Raw genomic sequence first — 14,738 nt, forward strand, 5'->3', positions numbered from 1 at the left:
GTAGCCCCCGCTCGCTGCAACTAGAGAAAGCCCGTGCGCAGCAACGAAGACCCAGTACAGCCAAAAAAAAAAAAAAAAGGAAACCCCACCCTGGAGTCAGCCTGCCTAGGATTGCATCCTGACACTACCATGTACTTGGCTGTGTGATCTTGGGCACGTTACTTAACCTCTCTGAGCCTAACTTTCTTCTATAAAAAGGGGACAATTATTGCGCTTACATGGCAGGGTCATTGCGTTAGCTATGTAAGAAGGACCAGGAGCAGAGCCCGCACATAGTGGGGCCTCGGGAAATGTTGACTATCATGGTTGCTTTGGGGCTTGGAGAAGCTGCAGAAACCCAAGTGTCTGGGGACAGAACAGCTGAGGGGCTGGGAATGTTGTGACGGGCAGGAGCTTGGGACACCCTGGGCTTATTGGGTGGAACTTTCAGATCAGGCCTCTGCAGGGCTCTGGTTGGGGAGGAGTAGGGAGCCCAGAAAACCAGCAGGTTGCCCCCCACCTTCCCTGCTTTCCCATCCCCCTTAGTGAACTTCTCCAGAGGCTCCTGGGAAACATGCAGATGCTCAGCACCGCTGCCATTGTGCCAGCAGGTCTGGGAGGGGCCCAGGCATCTTCATGTCTAACACGTTGCCCAGGAGGTCCAGGGAGCACAGTTAGAGAAACCCTGGCAGAGGCCATGAGCCCCACCCCGTCCCGGGCCCCAGAACACCCACTGTCTGCTTGCTCTGCTAGGACTGCAGCACTACAGCAGGGGAGGCAGGAGAAAAAAAAGAGTTTCTACAGTAGAGATGCCCAGTGGTCTTCCCTGAGCCACAGTTTACCCATCTGTAAGATGGGGGTGATACTGGGCCCTTCCTTACAGAAGGAACCTGTCAGCTGTTCAGCTGGGCCCTGGCACGTAGTGGCTTCTCTCCTTGAGCCTTGGGGGCTTGCTCAGCTCACCCCTCCTCTCCAGCCCACCCCCAGTGACTGGGTTCTTCCTTCCTCCTCCCCCCATTTCACCGTCAGAGTGAAGCTGCCCCTTTCATGGCTGCCCTGACATTTTATCAGTCCATACTCGACTTCTCAGCATCTCCTCACTGCCAGGCCTGTGCTGGGCATGAAGGTTGAAAAAGGATGAGCAGGGACTTCCCTGGTGGCGCAGTGGTTAAGAATCCGCCTGCCAATTCAGGGGACACAGGTTCGATGCCTGGTCCAGGAAGATCCCACATGCTGCAGAGCAACTAAGCCCATGTGCCACAACTACTGAGCCTGCACTCTAGAGCCCGCGAGCCACAACTACTCAGCCTGTGCTCTAGAGCCCACATGCCACTACTCCTGAGCCCACGCGCCACAACTGCTGAAGCCCACACGCTCTAGAGCCCGCATGCCGCAATTACTGAGCCCACGTATTGCAACTACTGAAGCCCATGTGCCTAGAGCCTGTGCTCCGCAACAAGAGAAGCTACCGCAATGAGAAGCCCGTGCACCGCAGCGAAGAGTAGCCCCCGCCCGCCACAACTAGAGAAAGCCCGCATGCAGCAAAGACCCAACGCAGCCAAAAATAAATTTTAAAAAATATAATAAATTAAAAATAAATAAATAAATAAAAACGACGTCTAAAAGAAGAAAAAGGATGAGCAGCCCTGCCCCTGCCCTCAGAGTGGAGACCAGATGGAAAGTGGGACACAGAGCGCCCAGGAAGCGAGTAGCTGGACGTGTGTGGGGGTGCTCTTGAAGCTCAAATTGCTCAACAGGCCCCGCCCCCCGACTCTGGGCCCCCAGCAAGTCAGAAATCGCCAGACGCACAAGGAAACAAGGTACTACGAGTGAGGACCAACAGGACAGCCCGGTAGCAGACCCGTGAAGACTCGAGTTACTGGATTTATCAGACCAGATTTATACAATGACTGCGCTTAAGTCGTGGTTAAAGAAAGAAGGAGGAGCCCCCCCCCCAACCCCCCACCAAATGACATTTCTCCCTTCTCTCCACAGACAGCAGCCCTCTCATGGGCAACACGCCTGCCGGTTATGGGACCCTGACGATAGAGACATCTCTAGATGCCCTCAGCTCCTCAGTTTCATCCGTGGTACGTGGGCAGGGGAGGGGCAGGGGCGACTCCGGGCGGGGGTGATACCCAGGCCCACCCGGGTACCCTGGCTTCCTCCTCCAGCCCCCGCCCGCCCCACTACCTTGGCCTGCTCTCGCCCATGTCCGCAGAGGCTCAGCGGCTACTGTGGCAGCCCTTGGCGGGCCATCGGCTACCACGTCGTGGTCTGGATGATGGCGGGGATCCCTCTGTTGCTCTTCCGATGGAAGCCCGTGTGGCGGGTGCGGCTGCGGCTCCAGCCGTGCAGCCTGGCCTGCGCCGAAACGCTCGTTATCGAAATAAGAGACAAAGAGGTGAGAGACGGGGGAGCAGGGGCGAGCCTGGAGCTGGAGAGGGTGGCGGTGGCTCAGGGTTGCAGGGCGGAGGATGCTCGGGTTCTCGGCCCAACCTGGCCGCTGACGTTCTGTGGGACCTTACACAGGTGCTTCTCCTCCCTGGACCTCAGCTTTCCCATCTGAGCAGTGGGCAGACGGGACGGGGTGGGTGATTCCCGAGGAGGTCACCTCTATCCTTGATCCCTGCCTCCTCCAGCAGGGGCCACCTGGCTGTCGGGTGGGGCCGGGGAGGGGAGGGGTCTCTTCCAGGACTGAGTGCACACCTCCGTGTTCCAGGATAGTTCGTGGCAGCTCTATACTGTCCAGGTGCAGACTGAGGCCATCAGCAAAGACAGGTGAGGCAGCCCCATCGCCCCTTCCCAGGAGCCCCTGCTCTCCCTGCCCTCCCCCCACGAAGGCTCTGATCCCGGGGCCTCCCATCCGAGAGAGGGAAGGTGGCTCTGTGGGGATGGGAAGGTGCTGGGGCAGCTCCCAGGGCTCCACGGTAACCCCACCCCCGTCCCCAGCCTGGAGCTGCCCCCACGGACCCAGGCGGAGGACGGTCGGAGCCAGGCAGCTCTGGGGACACTACCAGAGGGGACATGGAAGGACACCGCCGAGCTGCACAGGACCGAAGAGGCAGTAAGTGGACAGCTGGGTTCTGGACAAGTCCTTGCCTGTCTCTGGGCCTCAGATTCACACCCTGTACAATGGGGGCTGGACTCCAGCTGTTCTCCGGGCGCCTCTGGTTCTCTTGTCCCAATCGTCCAGGATGCTGGCCGATCACCTTTTACCCCTCCATGCCTCTCCCGCCTCTTTCCTGTGCCATCGCCCTGCCGCCCCCCACACACTCCTCCTGGGGCCACCTCCAGCCCACCTCTCCTCTCTCCCACCCAGCAGCAGACGCTGCGCTACTACCTCTTCCGGGGCCAGCGCTATGTCTGGATCGAGACCCAGCAGGCCTTCTGCCGAGTCAGGTAGGGGTCAGGGCCGGCGCCGCTACACCACGCCCACAGCGGGTGCTGCATTGGGCAGAGGAGGTGTCATGAGGTGGCCCAGCCTGGACTCCCCTCTCAGCTCTGTGCCTTGGCCCCCTCAGATCGCTGAGCCTGTCTGTAAATAGCTCATGAAGGGAATCCCGACCTCCTAGGGTTGTTTCGAGGGTAAAGTATATTACTGTCATGTAAGGCTTGGCATGACACCTGGCCTGAGGTGGCAACACTGCTGTGAATCAGACCGTAAGCTCTGGACGTGGACCTTCTGTTTGGCGTTTTGTACCTGCTGTGTTACCTACTGGGTGCTTGATAAATATGAGCTCAGTTTTTGTCTTAGTTTGAGCCCCGAGAAGCAGACCTCAAGACGAGGATTCAAGTGCGGGGAATCTGTTTGCAAGGTGATGCCAGGAGACGTAGGGGAAGTGAGGCCGGGAAGAGAAGGCAGCGGTGGAGGGGGTTGATGTGGGCACCTGGAGCACAGTCCCTTGGGGATCCCTTTGAGCCAGTGTAGAGCACGCACCTCAGGGTGCCCTCACCCCAGGAGTGAGGAAACCAGGGGGTACGTACCCATCACCTTCCTACCGTTACCAGTTGCGGAATACATGAACTCTTCCACAACTTCGGCCTTCCTAGCTCACGGGCACACCACGCTTATGCAGCCAGGAGAAGCCCTCAAGCCAGGACAGGTGTTTCCAGTAAGAGGCTGCACCGCGCAGATGTGAATTCCAAGGGGTGTGGGGAGGGCAGCAACAGCCTCTGCTACGTGAGAGGAATAGCAAAACTCGCTGACGTGGGACTTCCCTGGTGGCACAGTGGTTAAGAATCCGTCTGCCAACGGAGGGGACACAGGTTCGATCCCTGGTCCGGGAAGATCCCACATGCTGCAGAGCAGCTAAGCCTGTGCGCCACAACTACTGAGCCTGCGCTCTAGAGCCCGCGAGCCACAACTACTGAAGCCCCGCATGACTAGAGCCCGTGCTCCGCAACAAGAGAAGGCACTGCAATGAGAAGCCCGTGCACTGCAACGAAGAGTAGCCCCCACTCGCTGCAACTATAGAAAAGCCCGCACACAGAATCGAAGACCCAACGCAGCCAAAAAAAAAAAAAATCGCTGACCTTTGTCACCTATTAAGTGCCAGGAACCGTCCAAGCACTTTGCAAAACTTATCTCATTTAATCCACCCGTAGCCCTGTGAGGGAGATGCTGTCACCGTCTCCATCTTGCAGATGAGAAGTCTGAGGCCCAGAGAGGTTAAGTGACTTACCTAAGAAGGCATAATTGTAAAGAAAGCTCTAAATGTCACTAAATAATAGCGGCTGTTGTCACTGTTAAGTATTATCATCATCTCTCATCGTTTTTCCTGGGTGAGATGGTTTGGGGCCCGATCAGAGGAACAAAAGGAGAAAGTTAGGCCCAGAGTTCGTGAGGGACCAGCTTTCTCCCGGGAGCTTGGTGTGGCAGAGGTGGGCCAGGAGGGGTGGGGGTTGCAGACCTCAGACCCCACTACCCACACGAGTGCCCCCTCCCCATCCTCCCAGCCTGCTGGACCACGGCCGCACCTGTGACGACCTCCACTGCTCCAGCACCGGCCTCAGCCTCCAGGACCAAACCGTGAGGTGGGTGCTGCCCTGAGAGCTGGGGCCCCCTCTCTTGCCCCCCTGGGTGTGGCCTTCTTCCAATCACCTGCCTTCTCTGGGCCTCAGTTTCCCCAGCTGGAAAGTAGGGAGCTCCGTCGCTGCTAGAGGGTCCAGCTGCCACAGCCCCTCCATCTGATGGCCCTGCCGCGTTTCCTCTTACAGGAAGACCATCTACGGCCCCAACGTGATCAGTGTACCAGTCAAGTCCTATCCCCAGCTGCTGGTGGACGAGGTAGGGCTGTCCCTGGGCCCCGCCCCAGCTCTGGCCTGAGCTGGCTGTGTGACCTGGGCCAGGGGCTTGCCCTCTCTGGGCCACCCTTACAGAGGCAGATTGTACCAGCTGTCCTCTTCTCCATGGTGGAGAGCTGTCTCAGAACCAGCCCCAGTCAGCTCAGGGAGAGGAAGTGGAAGTTCTGGTCCAGGCTGGGGCTGGGGATTAGAGGCCAAGAGACAAACCCACACAGCCTGGGCTCCTGCTGTGTGCCAAGCGCCAGGCTCCAGAGTCTGGGTCCTTTCCGTGCATTACCCACTTTCACGCTCCAACAGCCTCGTGGTAGGGACATTCCGTTCACACATGAGGAACCGGAGCTACAGAGCGGGGGACGTGGCATGGCCAGGGTCACATGGGGACAAAGGGAAGCCAGTGACCTGGACGCACCTAGAGTACACTGCTAACATCCCAGCCCTCTGAGCCAGGGGCAGACACCTGTGAGACGGAGAGGAGGCCTTGGAGTCTGGCCTGACGTAAACCCTAGTCGGCCACCTGGGAGCTGTGTGGTTTTCGGCAAGTGACTTAACCCTTCGGTGCCTCAGTTTCCTCAGCTGTAAAATGAAGCTGATGGTGGCATCTGCCTTGTGGAATTGTCCTCACCGTCGTATGACATTTAGATGATGTGCTTAGCAGGGGCCTGGCGTGTAAACACCCGTGTGTCCTCTTTAGAGCAAAGAAGCTGGTGGCTCAAGGGACATCTGGACAGGACTGACCAGGAGACAGGCCTGGCTTTAGTCCTTTGGCAGCTGCCGGGCCCTCTGCTTCCGTGGGCACAGGAGGCCCAGCCTGTGGCTGGGCTGCCCTAGAGGACCTGGGCCCTGACGCTGCCTCCCCGCCCCTCCCCCAGGCTCTGAACCCCTACTATGGGTTCCAGGCCTTCAGCATCGGGCTGTGGCTGGCTGACTACTACTACTGGTATGCCCTGTGCATCTTCCTCATCTCCGTCGTCTCCATCTGCGTGTCGATATACAAGACCAGAAAGGTGTGTGGTGTGAGGTAGATGGGACAGGGCAGGCGCTGTCCGAGGGGACCTCCACCCACCCACTCCCTGCTTGTCCTCCTGCCCACAGCAAAGCCAGACTCTGAGGGACATGGTCCAGCTGTCTGTACGGGTGTGCGTGTGCCGGCCTGGGGGAGGTGAGAGGCTGGGGGAAGTGAGAGGTAGGGGAGGGAGGGAGGCTGGGGGAGATGAGAGGCTGGGGGAGGGAGGGAGGCTGGGGGAGGTGAGAGGCTGGGGGAGGGAGGGAGGCTGGGGGAGGGAGAGAGGCTGGCAGGGGGAGAGACGAAGCCTGGGGGAGGCAGTGGGGGAGTCCCCTCCAGGCTATACTGAGGCCCCTGCTTGCCCGAAGAGGAGGAATGGGTCGACTCCAGTGAGCTCGTGCCGGGAGACTGCCTGGTGCTGCCCCAGGAGGGTGGGCTGATGCCCTGCGATGCTGCCCTGGTGGCTGGCGAGTGCATGGTCAATGAGAGCTCTCTGACAGGTCAGTGCCTGCCCCGGCCAGCGGCCTCCCATCCCCACTGCCGGGCCACCGAGCCTCTCTGCCTTGTGTCAGAACTTTTAGATGGAGTTCTCTTTTCCCTTTGCTCAGGTAACAGTCCCGGCCTCAGCGGGTCCTACCCCTGCAGATGCCGGGTGAGGCACTGCTACTCTTTGCCAGGCAGCTAGCTCAGGGCTTTACAGAGGTTAAGCCCTCTCGTGTCAATATCTTATTTGAACTATAAAAGTAACACAGCTTGTTACAAAATAATTCCAACAGAAGGAGAACAACACCGGCCCCCCTCCCTGGCCCCCCACTCTGCCCATGCTGTATGCTCACAACTCTTTCTGGCTCCCCTGAGAGATGGTTCCTGGAAACTGGCTGCACACATCCCAGGATTGTCTCACTGTGTCTGCGTCTTTTGCCCTCTCTGAGCCTCAGTGTACCTCTCTGTAAAATGGGGGCACTGATTTCTGCACACATAGTTACAAGCGTTAAATGAGACCTGGGGCTTCCGTAACAGTTCTAGGCATAAGGCTTGGTCTCGTTGGTGAGAGGGAGCATCATGGGCCTCGTACCGCATCCCTCCCAGGGGAGAGCGTTCCAGTGCTGAAGACCGCTCTGCCGGAGGGACCGGTGCCCTACTTCCCAGAGACCCACCAGCGGCACACGCTCTTCTGTGGGACCCTCATCTTGCAGGCCCGGGCCTTCGTAGGACCCCATGTCCTGGCAGTGGTGACCCAGACAGGTAACGAGTCTGGGAAGCGGGGAGGGATGCTGGGCCCAGCACCCAGCGGAGAGGTGGCACAGAGCCGGGCAGGACCCACCTCTACCACTGCCCTGCTGTGCGACTCAGTTACGTCCCACCCCTACTTGGGATTGGCTGGAGTGGGCAGGGACGTGGCAAGAAGGAAGGAGCCCACCCCTTAGGAAGAGAGCAGTGCTGTACATCTCCAGCAGGCCCCTGTCACGTGTGAAAGGGACCCAGTGTGTCACCAGATTTGACATTTTTCAGCGAAGGCCACACATCTGGATTTTAAGTGAAACCACCCAGTTTGTAGATGGTACTACTGATTCCTTATTTATACTAAGCTTGTGAAGGCTGGGCAAGGCCTGTGGCCATCCCGTGTGGCCGCCAAACTGGGTGATTGCTGACCCCAGGAGCATCATGCCTTACAACCCCAGAGGTGTAGATGGTGTGGGGGACGGGTGGAGTCATCCTGACCCTCAGCTTCCCCTGCCTCGGTCTCCCCATCTCCTCCCAGGGTTCTGCACGGCTAAAGGGGCCCTGGTGAGCTCCATCCTGCATCCCCGGCCCATCAACTTCAAGTTCTATAAACACAGCGTGAAGTTTGTGGCTGCCCTCTCTGTCCTGGGTGAGTGGCCCCCCGCACCCCACTTTGCCAGTGGCCCCCCGGAGCCCCGTCCCCAGTCCCGCTGAGTCCCTCGCTGTCTCCTCAGCTCTCCTCGGCACCATCTACAGCATCTTCATCCTCCAGCGCAACCAGGTAAGCCTTGGGGGCCGGGCGGGGGCTGCCACTGGGGGCCCAGGGCCCACCCGGCCTGGCCCTTGGCATTCACAGTGCCCCCTGCCAGGTGCCTCTGGACGAGATCGTGATCCGGGCTCTGGACCTGGTGACGGTGGCAGTGCCGCCCGCCCTGCCTGCCGCCATGACCGTGTGCACGCTGTACGCCCAGAGCCGGCTGCGGAGCCAGGGCGTCTTCTGCGTCCACCCGATGCGCATCAACCTGGGGGGCAAGCTCCGGCTGGTGTGTTTCGACAAGGTGGGGGCCGTGCGGTGGGGGACACGGCCAGGCCCCCCACACCCACATCCCTCCTTCAGCATCGTCGACTGAGGCCTTGCTGAGCCCAGAGCCCCACCGCCTGCCCGTGCACCCCTGCTGTGAACACTGGCCACCGCCAGGTCCTGTCCTGGGATGGAAACACTCCGAGGCACCCTCCACCCCCAGCTCCCACCTGCATCAAGCTCACAGTCTGGAGCATGAAATGTCTAAAATCATTTCATTTGTTTGTTTGAGAACCATTGAGGGCCTACTGGGTACCCAGGGCTGCTCTCAACACTGCGGATCCAGCAGTGACCCACACAAAGATGTCCCCACCACCATAATGAGTGAACCAGGGACCGCAGGGAGCTGCAGATGCTGATGGGTTCTAGGGAGGAAGCAAATGGGGTACGTGATGGGTGGTACATGGGGGTCACTCCCTTAGAGGGCAGTCAAGGAAGGCTCCTCTGGTCCCTTGGTGACCTCTGAGGGGTGGACCACACTGAGAGGAGAGCAGGGTTGGCAAGGTGGAGGGGAAGAAGTAGAGTGGCTCACGGCTCCTTGGAGGAACCGGCCAGTGTGCCTGGGGCTCGGGGAACAGTAGGGAGGGGGGCAAGATGAAACGGGCAGAGCCCTGATCCATCAGAGGCTGGCGGGCCCTGGTGAGGAGTTTGGACGTTATTTAAACTGGAAGGGTGGAGCGTGATGATCTTCGCAGAGCTCCCAGGCTAGCGAAGGGGCCGGATGTGGAACTGCGCCTCTGGAATATGGTATGGGAAAGGCAGGCATCCGTTCACTCGTTCATTCACTCATTCTTTCGTTCATTACACTGAGAGCTGTACGTGGCCAGGCCCTCTTCCTGGTACCACAGTGAACAAATGATGGAGTAGTAAAGAGGCCATGGGTGGGAGCCCCGAGCAAGCACTACCTGACCCAACTGTAGGGTTAAAGAAGAAGACTTCCTGGGGGAAACGGTGCCAGACCAAGAAACACTGCGGGTTGCGCAGGACAGCCTGGCAGAGGGACCTGCTTGAGCAAAGGTCCGGCTCTGGCTCCTGGGGTTCCCGTGGGCCCTGCCTGGCCAGGGGTGTGGGCGCCCACCGCAGCGGGGCACAGCTCACCCCAGGACTCATCACTGGCCCGCCCGCTTGCCCCCTACAGACAGGCACACTCACAGAGGACGGCTTGGACGTGATGGGTGTGGTGCCCCTGAAGGGGCAGGAGTTCCTGCCGCTGGTCCCAGAGCCCCGCCGCCTTCCCATGGGGCCCCTGCTCCGGGCACTGGCCACCTGCCACACCCTCAGCCGGCTCCGGGACACCCCAGTGGGTGACCCCCTGGACCTCAAGATGGTGGAATCTACTGGCTGGGTGAGGAGGCCGAGCAGGTCCACCCCCTGCCCCTGGGCAGCCGAGCCCTCACTAAGCCCACCCAGTCTTTATTCTAGGACTTCCAGGGGGCGTCTCTATCACGCCCACCACCGAGAATAACAATGGCCAAGGCCTAGTGCTCAGCACCTACCCTGTGCCAGCGCTCTGTTGCTCGGGCCTCATCTCGTGTTGCTCCCCACAGTCCCAGGGAGGTAGCTTAAAACCTGCTTCACGAAGGAAACTGAGGCTGGGGGAGATTTGGAATAACTTGTCCGAGGTCACCCAGCGGCTTGTAATTGGCCAAGGCAGAGTCTGGACTTGGGTCCTCCCAACTCCAAAGCGCACATTCTTGACTTCTGTTCTACCCAGTCTCCCGCGAAGGAAGTCCTCCAGGAGTGTCACTTGAGTCTGTCCCACTGCCTCTCTCCACGGGCCAAGGATTGGCTGCCCCAGGCCAGGCCAGCACCCGGCCCCTCGATGCCAGTGTTCTCTGCCTGCCTCCCAGGTCCTGGAGGAGGGACCAGCTGCAGACTCGACGTTTGGGACCCAGGTCTTGGCAGTGATGAGACCCCCGCTTCAGGAGCTCCACCTGCAGGGCGTGGTGAGCGGAGGGGGGGGTGCCTGTGGGCGTGGGCTGGGAGGGGTGGGCTCCACAGGCCAGCCCCTCAGCTGCCCCTCCAACCCTACAGGAGGAGCCCCTGGTACCGGTCGGCATCCTCAGCCACTTCCCCTTCTCATCGGCTCTGCAGCGCATGAGCGTGGTGGTGGCGTGGCCGGGGGCGGCCCGGCCCGAGGCCTGCGTCAAGGGCTCCCCCGAGCTGGTGGCGGGCCTCTGCGACCCCAGGACAGGTGAAGGGGGAGGGCCCCGGAGTCTGCAGGTTGGCCCTGGCACGGAATGGGGCGGGCGCCCAGCCCGTGTCGCTGCCCCCACCTCCCCGTCCCAGTGACACCTGCCTCTCCCTGGCAGTGCCCGCCGACTTCGCCCAGATGCTGCAGAGCTACACAGCTGCTGGCTACCGCGTGGTGGCCCTCGCCAGCAAGCCGCTGCCCATCGCACCCAACATGGAAGCAGCTCAGCAACTGACGAGGTGGGCCCTGGGCACTGAGCCTCCAGCCTCGTGGGGGCAGAGGGGGGCAGAGCCCAGGGCCGATGCCCCTGCCCAGCGGCTGGGGGAGGGGTCGTGGCCACTGCATGACCTCTGATCCGGGTGTGCCCGCCCTCCAGGGACACAGTGGAGTGGAAGCTGAGCCTCCTGGGGCTGCTGGTCATGCAGAATCTGCTAAAGCCGCAGACGACACCCGTCATCCAGGCTCTGCGGAGGACCCACATCCGCACCGTCATGGTGACAGGTACCAGCAGGGCCTGGGTTAGGAGGGCAGAATCTACCCCATCCCGGGCAGAGATAAGGGTACCCGGCGTCGCTTCCCGGGGCATCCCTTTGGGCCCCTGCCTCAGGCCTGGTCCTTTTCAGACATTTCAGGTATCCTCACAGCCTCCCTCCTGAGTGACAATTGTCACCCCAGTTGACAGATGAGGAAAGTGAGGCTCAGAGGAGTAGAGTGACTTCCAAAGAGTCTGGGGCTGGTGTCGGACAACCCGGGTTCCCGCTCAGCTGCTGGTGACTTCTCCCCAAGTTCCAACTGCCAGCTCTGAGAAATGGGGGAAGTTAGGTCAGCCTCAAAGGTTGTGACACTTTCATGGAGCAAGAAAAGAAAGATTCAGGGGACTTCCCTGGCGGTCCAGTGGTTAAGACTCCTCACTTCCAGTGCAGGGGGCACGGGTACAATCCCTGGTCAGGGAACTAAGATCCCACGTGCCACGTGGCGCAGCCAAAAAAAGAAAAAAAAAAAAAAAAGGTACATGTAGAACTCAAACCCAGGCTCCCAGTTTCTCCTAAGACCTTTGATCCCTAGTTTTACAGACGAGGAAACCCAGGTTCAGAGACACTGATACCCTGCCTGAGCTCACTCAGCCAGTCATGGCAGACAGATTCTGTCTGGCCTCAGTTTTCCCGTCTCTACGTGTCAGGGTGAGGATGGCCCCCCTCAGTAGCAGCTGGACCCTGACCTTGCCCCATACCCCCAGGGGACAACCTGCAGACGGCGGTCACCGTGGCCCAGGGCTGCGGCATGGTGGGCCCCCAGGAGCGCCTGGTCATCATCCACGCCAACCCCCCTGAGCGGGGCCAGCCTGCCTCCCTCGAGCTTCAGCCAGTGGAGTCCTCTGCAGCCGTGAACGGGGCTCAGGTGAGGCTGACCCCGAGTTCCGCCACAGACCCCACCCATGACCCCACCCCTCTGTCAGCTGAGCTTCCCGGGCCCCCAGGATCCTGACCAGGCCGCAAGCTACACCATGGAGCCAGACCCCCGATCCAGCCACCTGGCCCTCAGCGGGTCCACCTTTGGTGTCCTTATGAAGCACTTCCCCAAGCTGCTGCCCAAGGTAGGGCTGCCCCCGGGCCTCCCTGGTCGCCCCACACCTCGCCGTGCTCTGCTCCCTCCTCTTGGCTGCCTCAGCCCCTCCCCTGTCTCCCTGTGCTCCCAGGTCCTGGTCCAGGGCACCGTGTTTGCCCGCATGGCTCCCGAGCAGAAGACAGAGCTGGTGTGCGAACTGCAGAAGCTTCAGTGAGTGCCTATGGGGGAGGGGCCTGCGGGGGCCCAGCTGGCCCATATGTCCCTGCTTCCCGCCCCAGGCGTTCAGGAGCCGTCAGCCTCAGAGAGCCCAGCAGGCCGCCCCGGGTCTGTCACGCTGACAGTAGTACACCGCCCTCCGTGTCTGCGGGGGACTGGTTCTGAGAGCCCCTGCAGGTACCAACGTCCGCAGATGCCCGAGTCCCTTATGTAAAATGGCATAGTACAGTCGGCTCTCTGTATCCGTGGATACAGACCCCGTGGATACAGAGCCTGTGGATACAGACCCTGTGGCTACTGTAATTGCACCTATTTACTGAGCACCTACTGCGTACCATTTACCGAGCGTTTCCCAGGCACCCAGCGGGCAGTCGGGATGCAGCCGTCCCCGTGTCCTGCCAGCCAGCCCGGGAGGTGGGTGGGCCATTTCGCAGCTGAGGAGGGCCCTCCCGGGCTCAGAGCCGGCACGTGAGTCCGGGCCGCGCCCGCGCCCCCCTCTCCGACAGGTACTGTGTGGGCATGTGTGGGGATGGCGCCAACGACTGCGGGGCCCTGAAGGCGGCTGACGTGGGCATCTCGCTGTCCCAGGCCGAGGCCTCAGTGGTCTCGCCCTTCACCTCAAGCGTGGCCAACATTGAGTGTGTGCCCATGGTCATCAGGTGCGGCGGGCGGGGGCCTGGTGGGGGGCGGGGTCTCGGCGGGGCCCGTCAGCCGGCCTGGGCCCCCTCACGCCCGTACCCGCTCCCCAGGGAAGGTCGCTGTTCCCTGGACACGTCGTTCAGCGTCTTCAAGTACATGGCCCTGTACAGCCTGACCCAGTTTATCTCTGTCCTGCTCCTCTACACGGTGAGTGTCTGCAGGCCCCGTGCCGGGCCCGGGGCGAGGACCTCAGCAGCGCGGTGAGGAGCCCGGCGGGTTCTGGAGTGGACAGCGTGGCCTCAACTCCCGCTCCAGCCGCGGGGCTTAGGAGCTCTGGAGCCTCGGCAGTGAGGCTTGTCTGAGATGATGAAAGCACTGAGCACCTGGTACACAGCCGGTCCTCAGAAACGGGAGCGGCTGTCCCGGGCTAGCGTTTCATCCCTGTCCCCTGGGAGTTCCCCAGCTGCAGGGGGGCCCTGAGGCAGAGCCCAGGCAGGAGTGGGACACCCGAGGCCTCTGCCCCTTTCCCGTGAATCCGCCCATTCCCCGCTCGCCCTAACTCGGACCTCGACTGTGCCTCCGGCCTCCTGTCCAAAGGGTATCGCCCACTCCTCTGCTCAGAGCACGCGTTGCTCGCCCCCGCTGGAAACAGGTGACGCCATGGGGCGCTGCAGGCCTTGCGCCAGCTCTTGTCCCTGTGTCCACTGAAACGTGAGGGCAGGAACTGTGTGTCCTGCAGAAACCTTGGGGCTCCACAAGGCAGAGCCTCAGCCTTCCTCTCAGGCCGGTAGTTCCCGTCAGATTTAGGCGCCCCCGGGTCAGCAGGGATGCCTTCTCCCTCAGACGGGGAGAGGGGCTTCCTGAAGGCAGGGCCGTGTCTCCTTCATCAGATTGGGAGTTCCCAGAGGCAGGAGGGTGCTGTCTGCCCATCAAGTCGCAGGGCAGGAAAACCCCTTCCCCATCAGACTCCTCAAGGGCGGGGCTGGTGCCTGCCGCATCAGACTAGGAGCTGTCCTCGCCTCCGCCCTCCCTCCCCGCCGGTAGGTCAACACCAACCTGGGCGACGTGCAGTTCCTGGTCATCGACCTGGCCATCACCACCGCGGTGGCGGTGCTCATGAGCCGCACGGGGCCGGCGCTGGCCCTGGGTCAGGCGCGGCCACCAGGGGCCCTGCTCAGCGTGCCCGTGCTCAGCAGCCTGCTGCTACAGGTGGCCCTGGTGGCCAGCGTGCAGCTGGGGGGCTACTTCCTGACCGTGGCCCAGCCCTGGTGAGTAGCGGGGAGCTCGCCCCACATCCCACCCATGCCCCGACCTCCTCACCCTCGCTCCCTGACTCCCGGGCCCTGTGCCCCCAGGTTCGTGCCTCTGAACAGGACGGTACCCGCGCCAGACAACCTGCCCAACTATGAGAACACGGTGGTCTTCTGTCTGTCCAGCTTCCAGTACCTCATCCTGGCCGTGGCCGTGTCCAAGGGGGCGCCCTTCCGCCGGCCGCTCTACACCAATGGTGCTGCTGTGCTGGGGGTGGG

The 14,738-nt window shown here is 61.2% G+C and overlaps 1 protein-coding gene across 6 annotated transcripts in view; it reads left to right on the top strand.

Annotated features, from left to right (window-relative positions):
- The window catches only part of ATP13A2 (ATPase cation transporting 13A2), a 22,062-nt gene that overhangs the window by 5,644 nt on the left and 1,680 nt on the right, over window positions 1-14,738 (top strand). Inside the window, exons 2-27 of one of the 6 annotated variants that reach the window (XM_028487794.2) lie at window positions 1,975-2,069; window positions 2,201-2,383; window positions 2,702-2,760; window positions 2,932-3,046; window positions 3,302-3,381; window positions 4,939-5,016; window positions 5,200-5,269; window positions 6,156-6,290; window positions 6,379-6,445; window positions 6,658-6,789; window positions 7,379-7,534; window positions 8,052-8,162; window positions 8,248-8,294; window positions 8,383-8,571; window positions 9,733-9,939; window positions 10,445-10,540; window positions 10,629-10,788; window positions 10,907-11,027; window positions 11,165-11,289; window positions 12,026-12,186; window positions 12,266-12,382; window positions 12,485-12,564; window positions 13,077-13,208; window positions 13,320-13,416; window positions 14,254-14,477; window positions 14,565-14,716. In XM_028487794.2, coding sequence (XP_028343595.1) covers window positions 1,975-2,069; window positions 2,201-2,383; window positions 2,702-2,760; window positions 2,932-3,046; window positions 3,302-3,381; window positions 4,939-5,016; window positions 5,200-5,269; window positions 6,156-6,290; window positions 6,379-6,445; window positions 6,658-6,789; window positions 7,379-7,534; window positions 8,052-8,162; window positions 8,248-8,294; window positions 8,383-8,571; window positions 9,733-9,939; window positions 10,445-10,540; window positions 10,629-10,788; window positions 10,907-11,027; window positions 11,165-11,289; window positions 12,026-12,186; window positions 12,266-12,382; window positions 12,485-12,564; window positions 13,077-13,208; window positions 13,320-13,416; window positions 14,254-14,477; window positions 14,565-14,716 — 3,189 coding nt within the window. Of the gene's footprint in view, window positions 1-1,974; window positions 2,070-2,200; window positions 2,384-2,701; window positions 2,761-2,931; window positions 3,047-3,301; window positions 3,382-4,938; window positions 5,017-5,199; window positions 5,270-6,155; window positions 6,291-6,378; window positions 6,446-6,657; window positions 6,790-7,378; window positions 7,535-8,051; window positions 8,163-8,247; window positions 8,295-8,382; window positions 8,572-9,732; window positions 9,940-10,444; window positions 10,541-10,628; window positions 10,789-10,906; window positions 11,028-11,164; window positions 11,290-12,025; window positions 12,187-12,265; window positions 12,383-12,484; window positions 12,565-13,076; window positions 13,230-13,319; window positions 13,417-14,253; window positions 14,478-14,564; window positions 14,717-14,738 lie in introns of all 6 variants that reach the window. The other 5 variants (XM_024125733.3, XM_007114550.4, XM_007114548.4 and 2 more) reach the window with 5 other exon arrangements.

This window comes from Physeter macrocephalus, chromosome 3, assembly GCF_002837175.3.
Source record: "Physeter macrocephalus isolate SW-GA chromosome 3, ASM283717v5, whole genome shotgun sequence".
Taxonomy (NCBI): Eukaryota; Metazoa; Chordata; class Mammalia; order Artiodactyla; family Physeteridae; genus Physeter; species Physeter macrocephalus.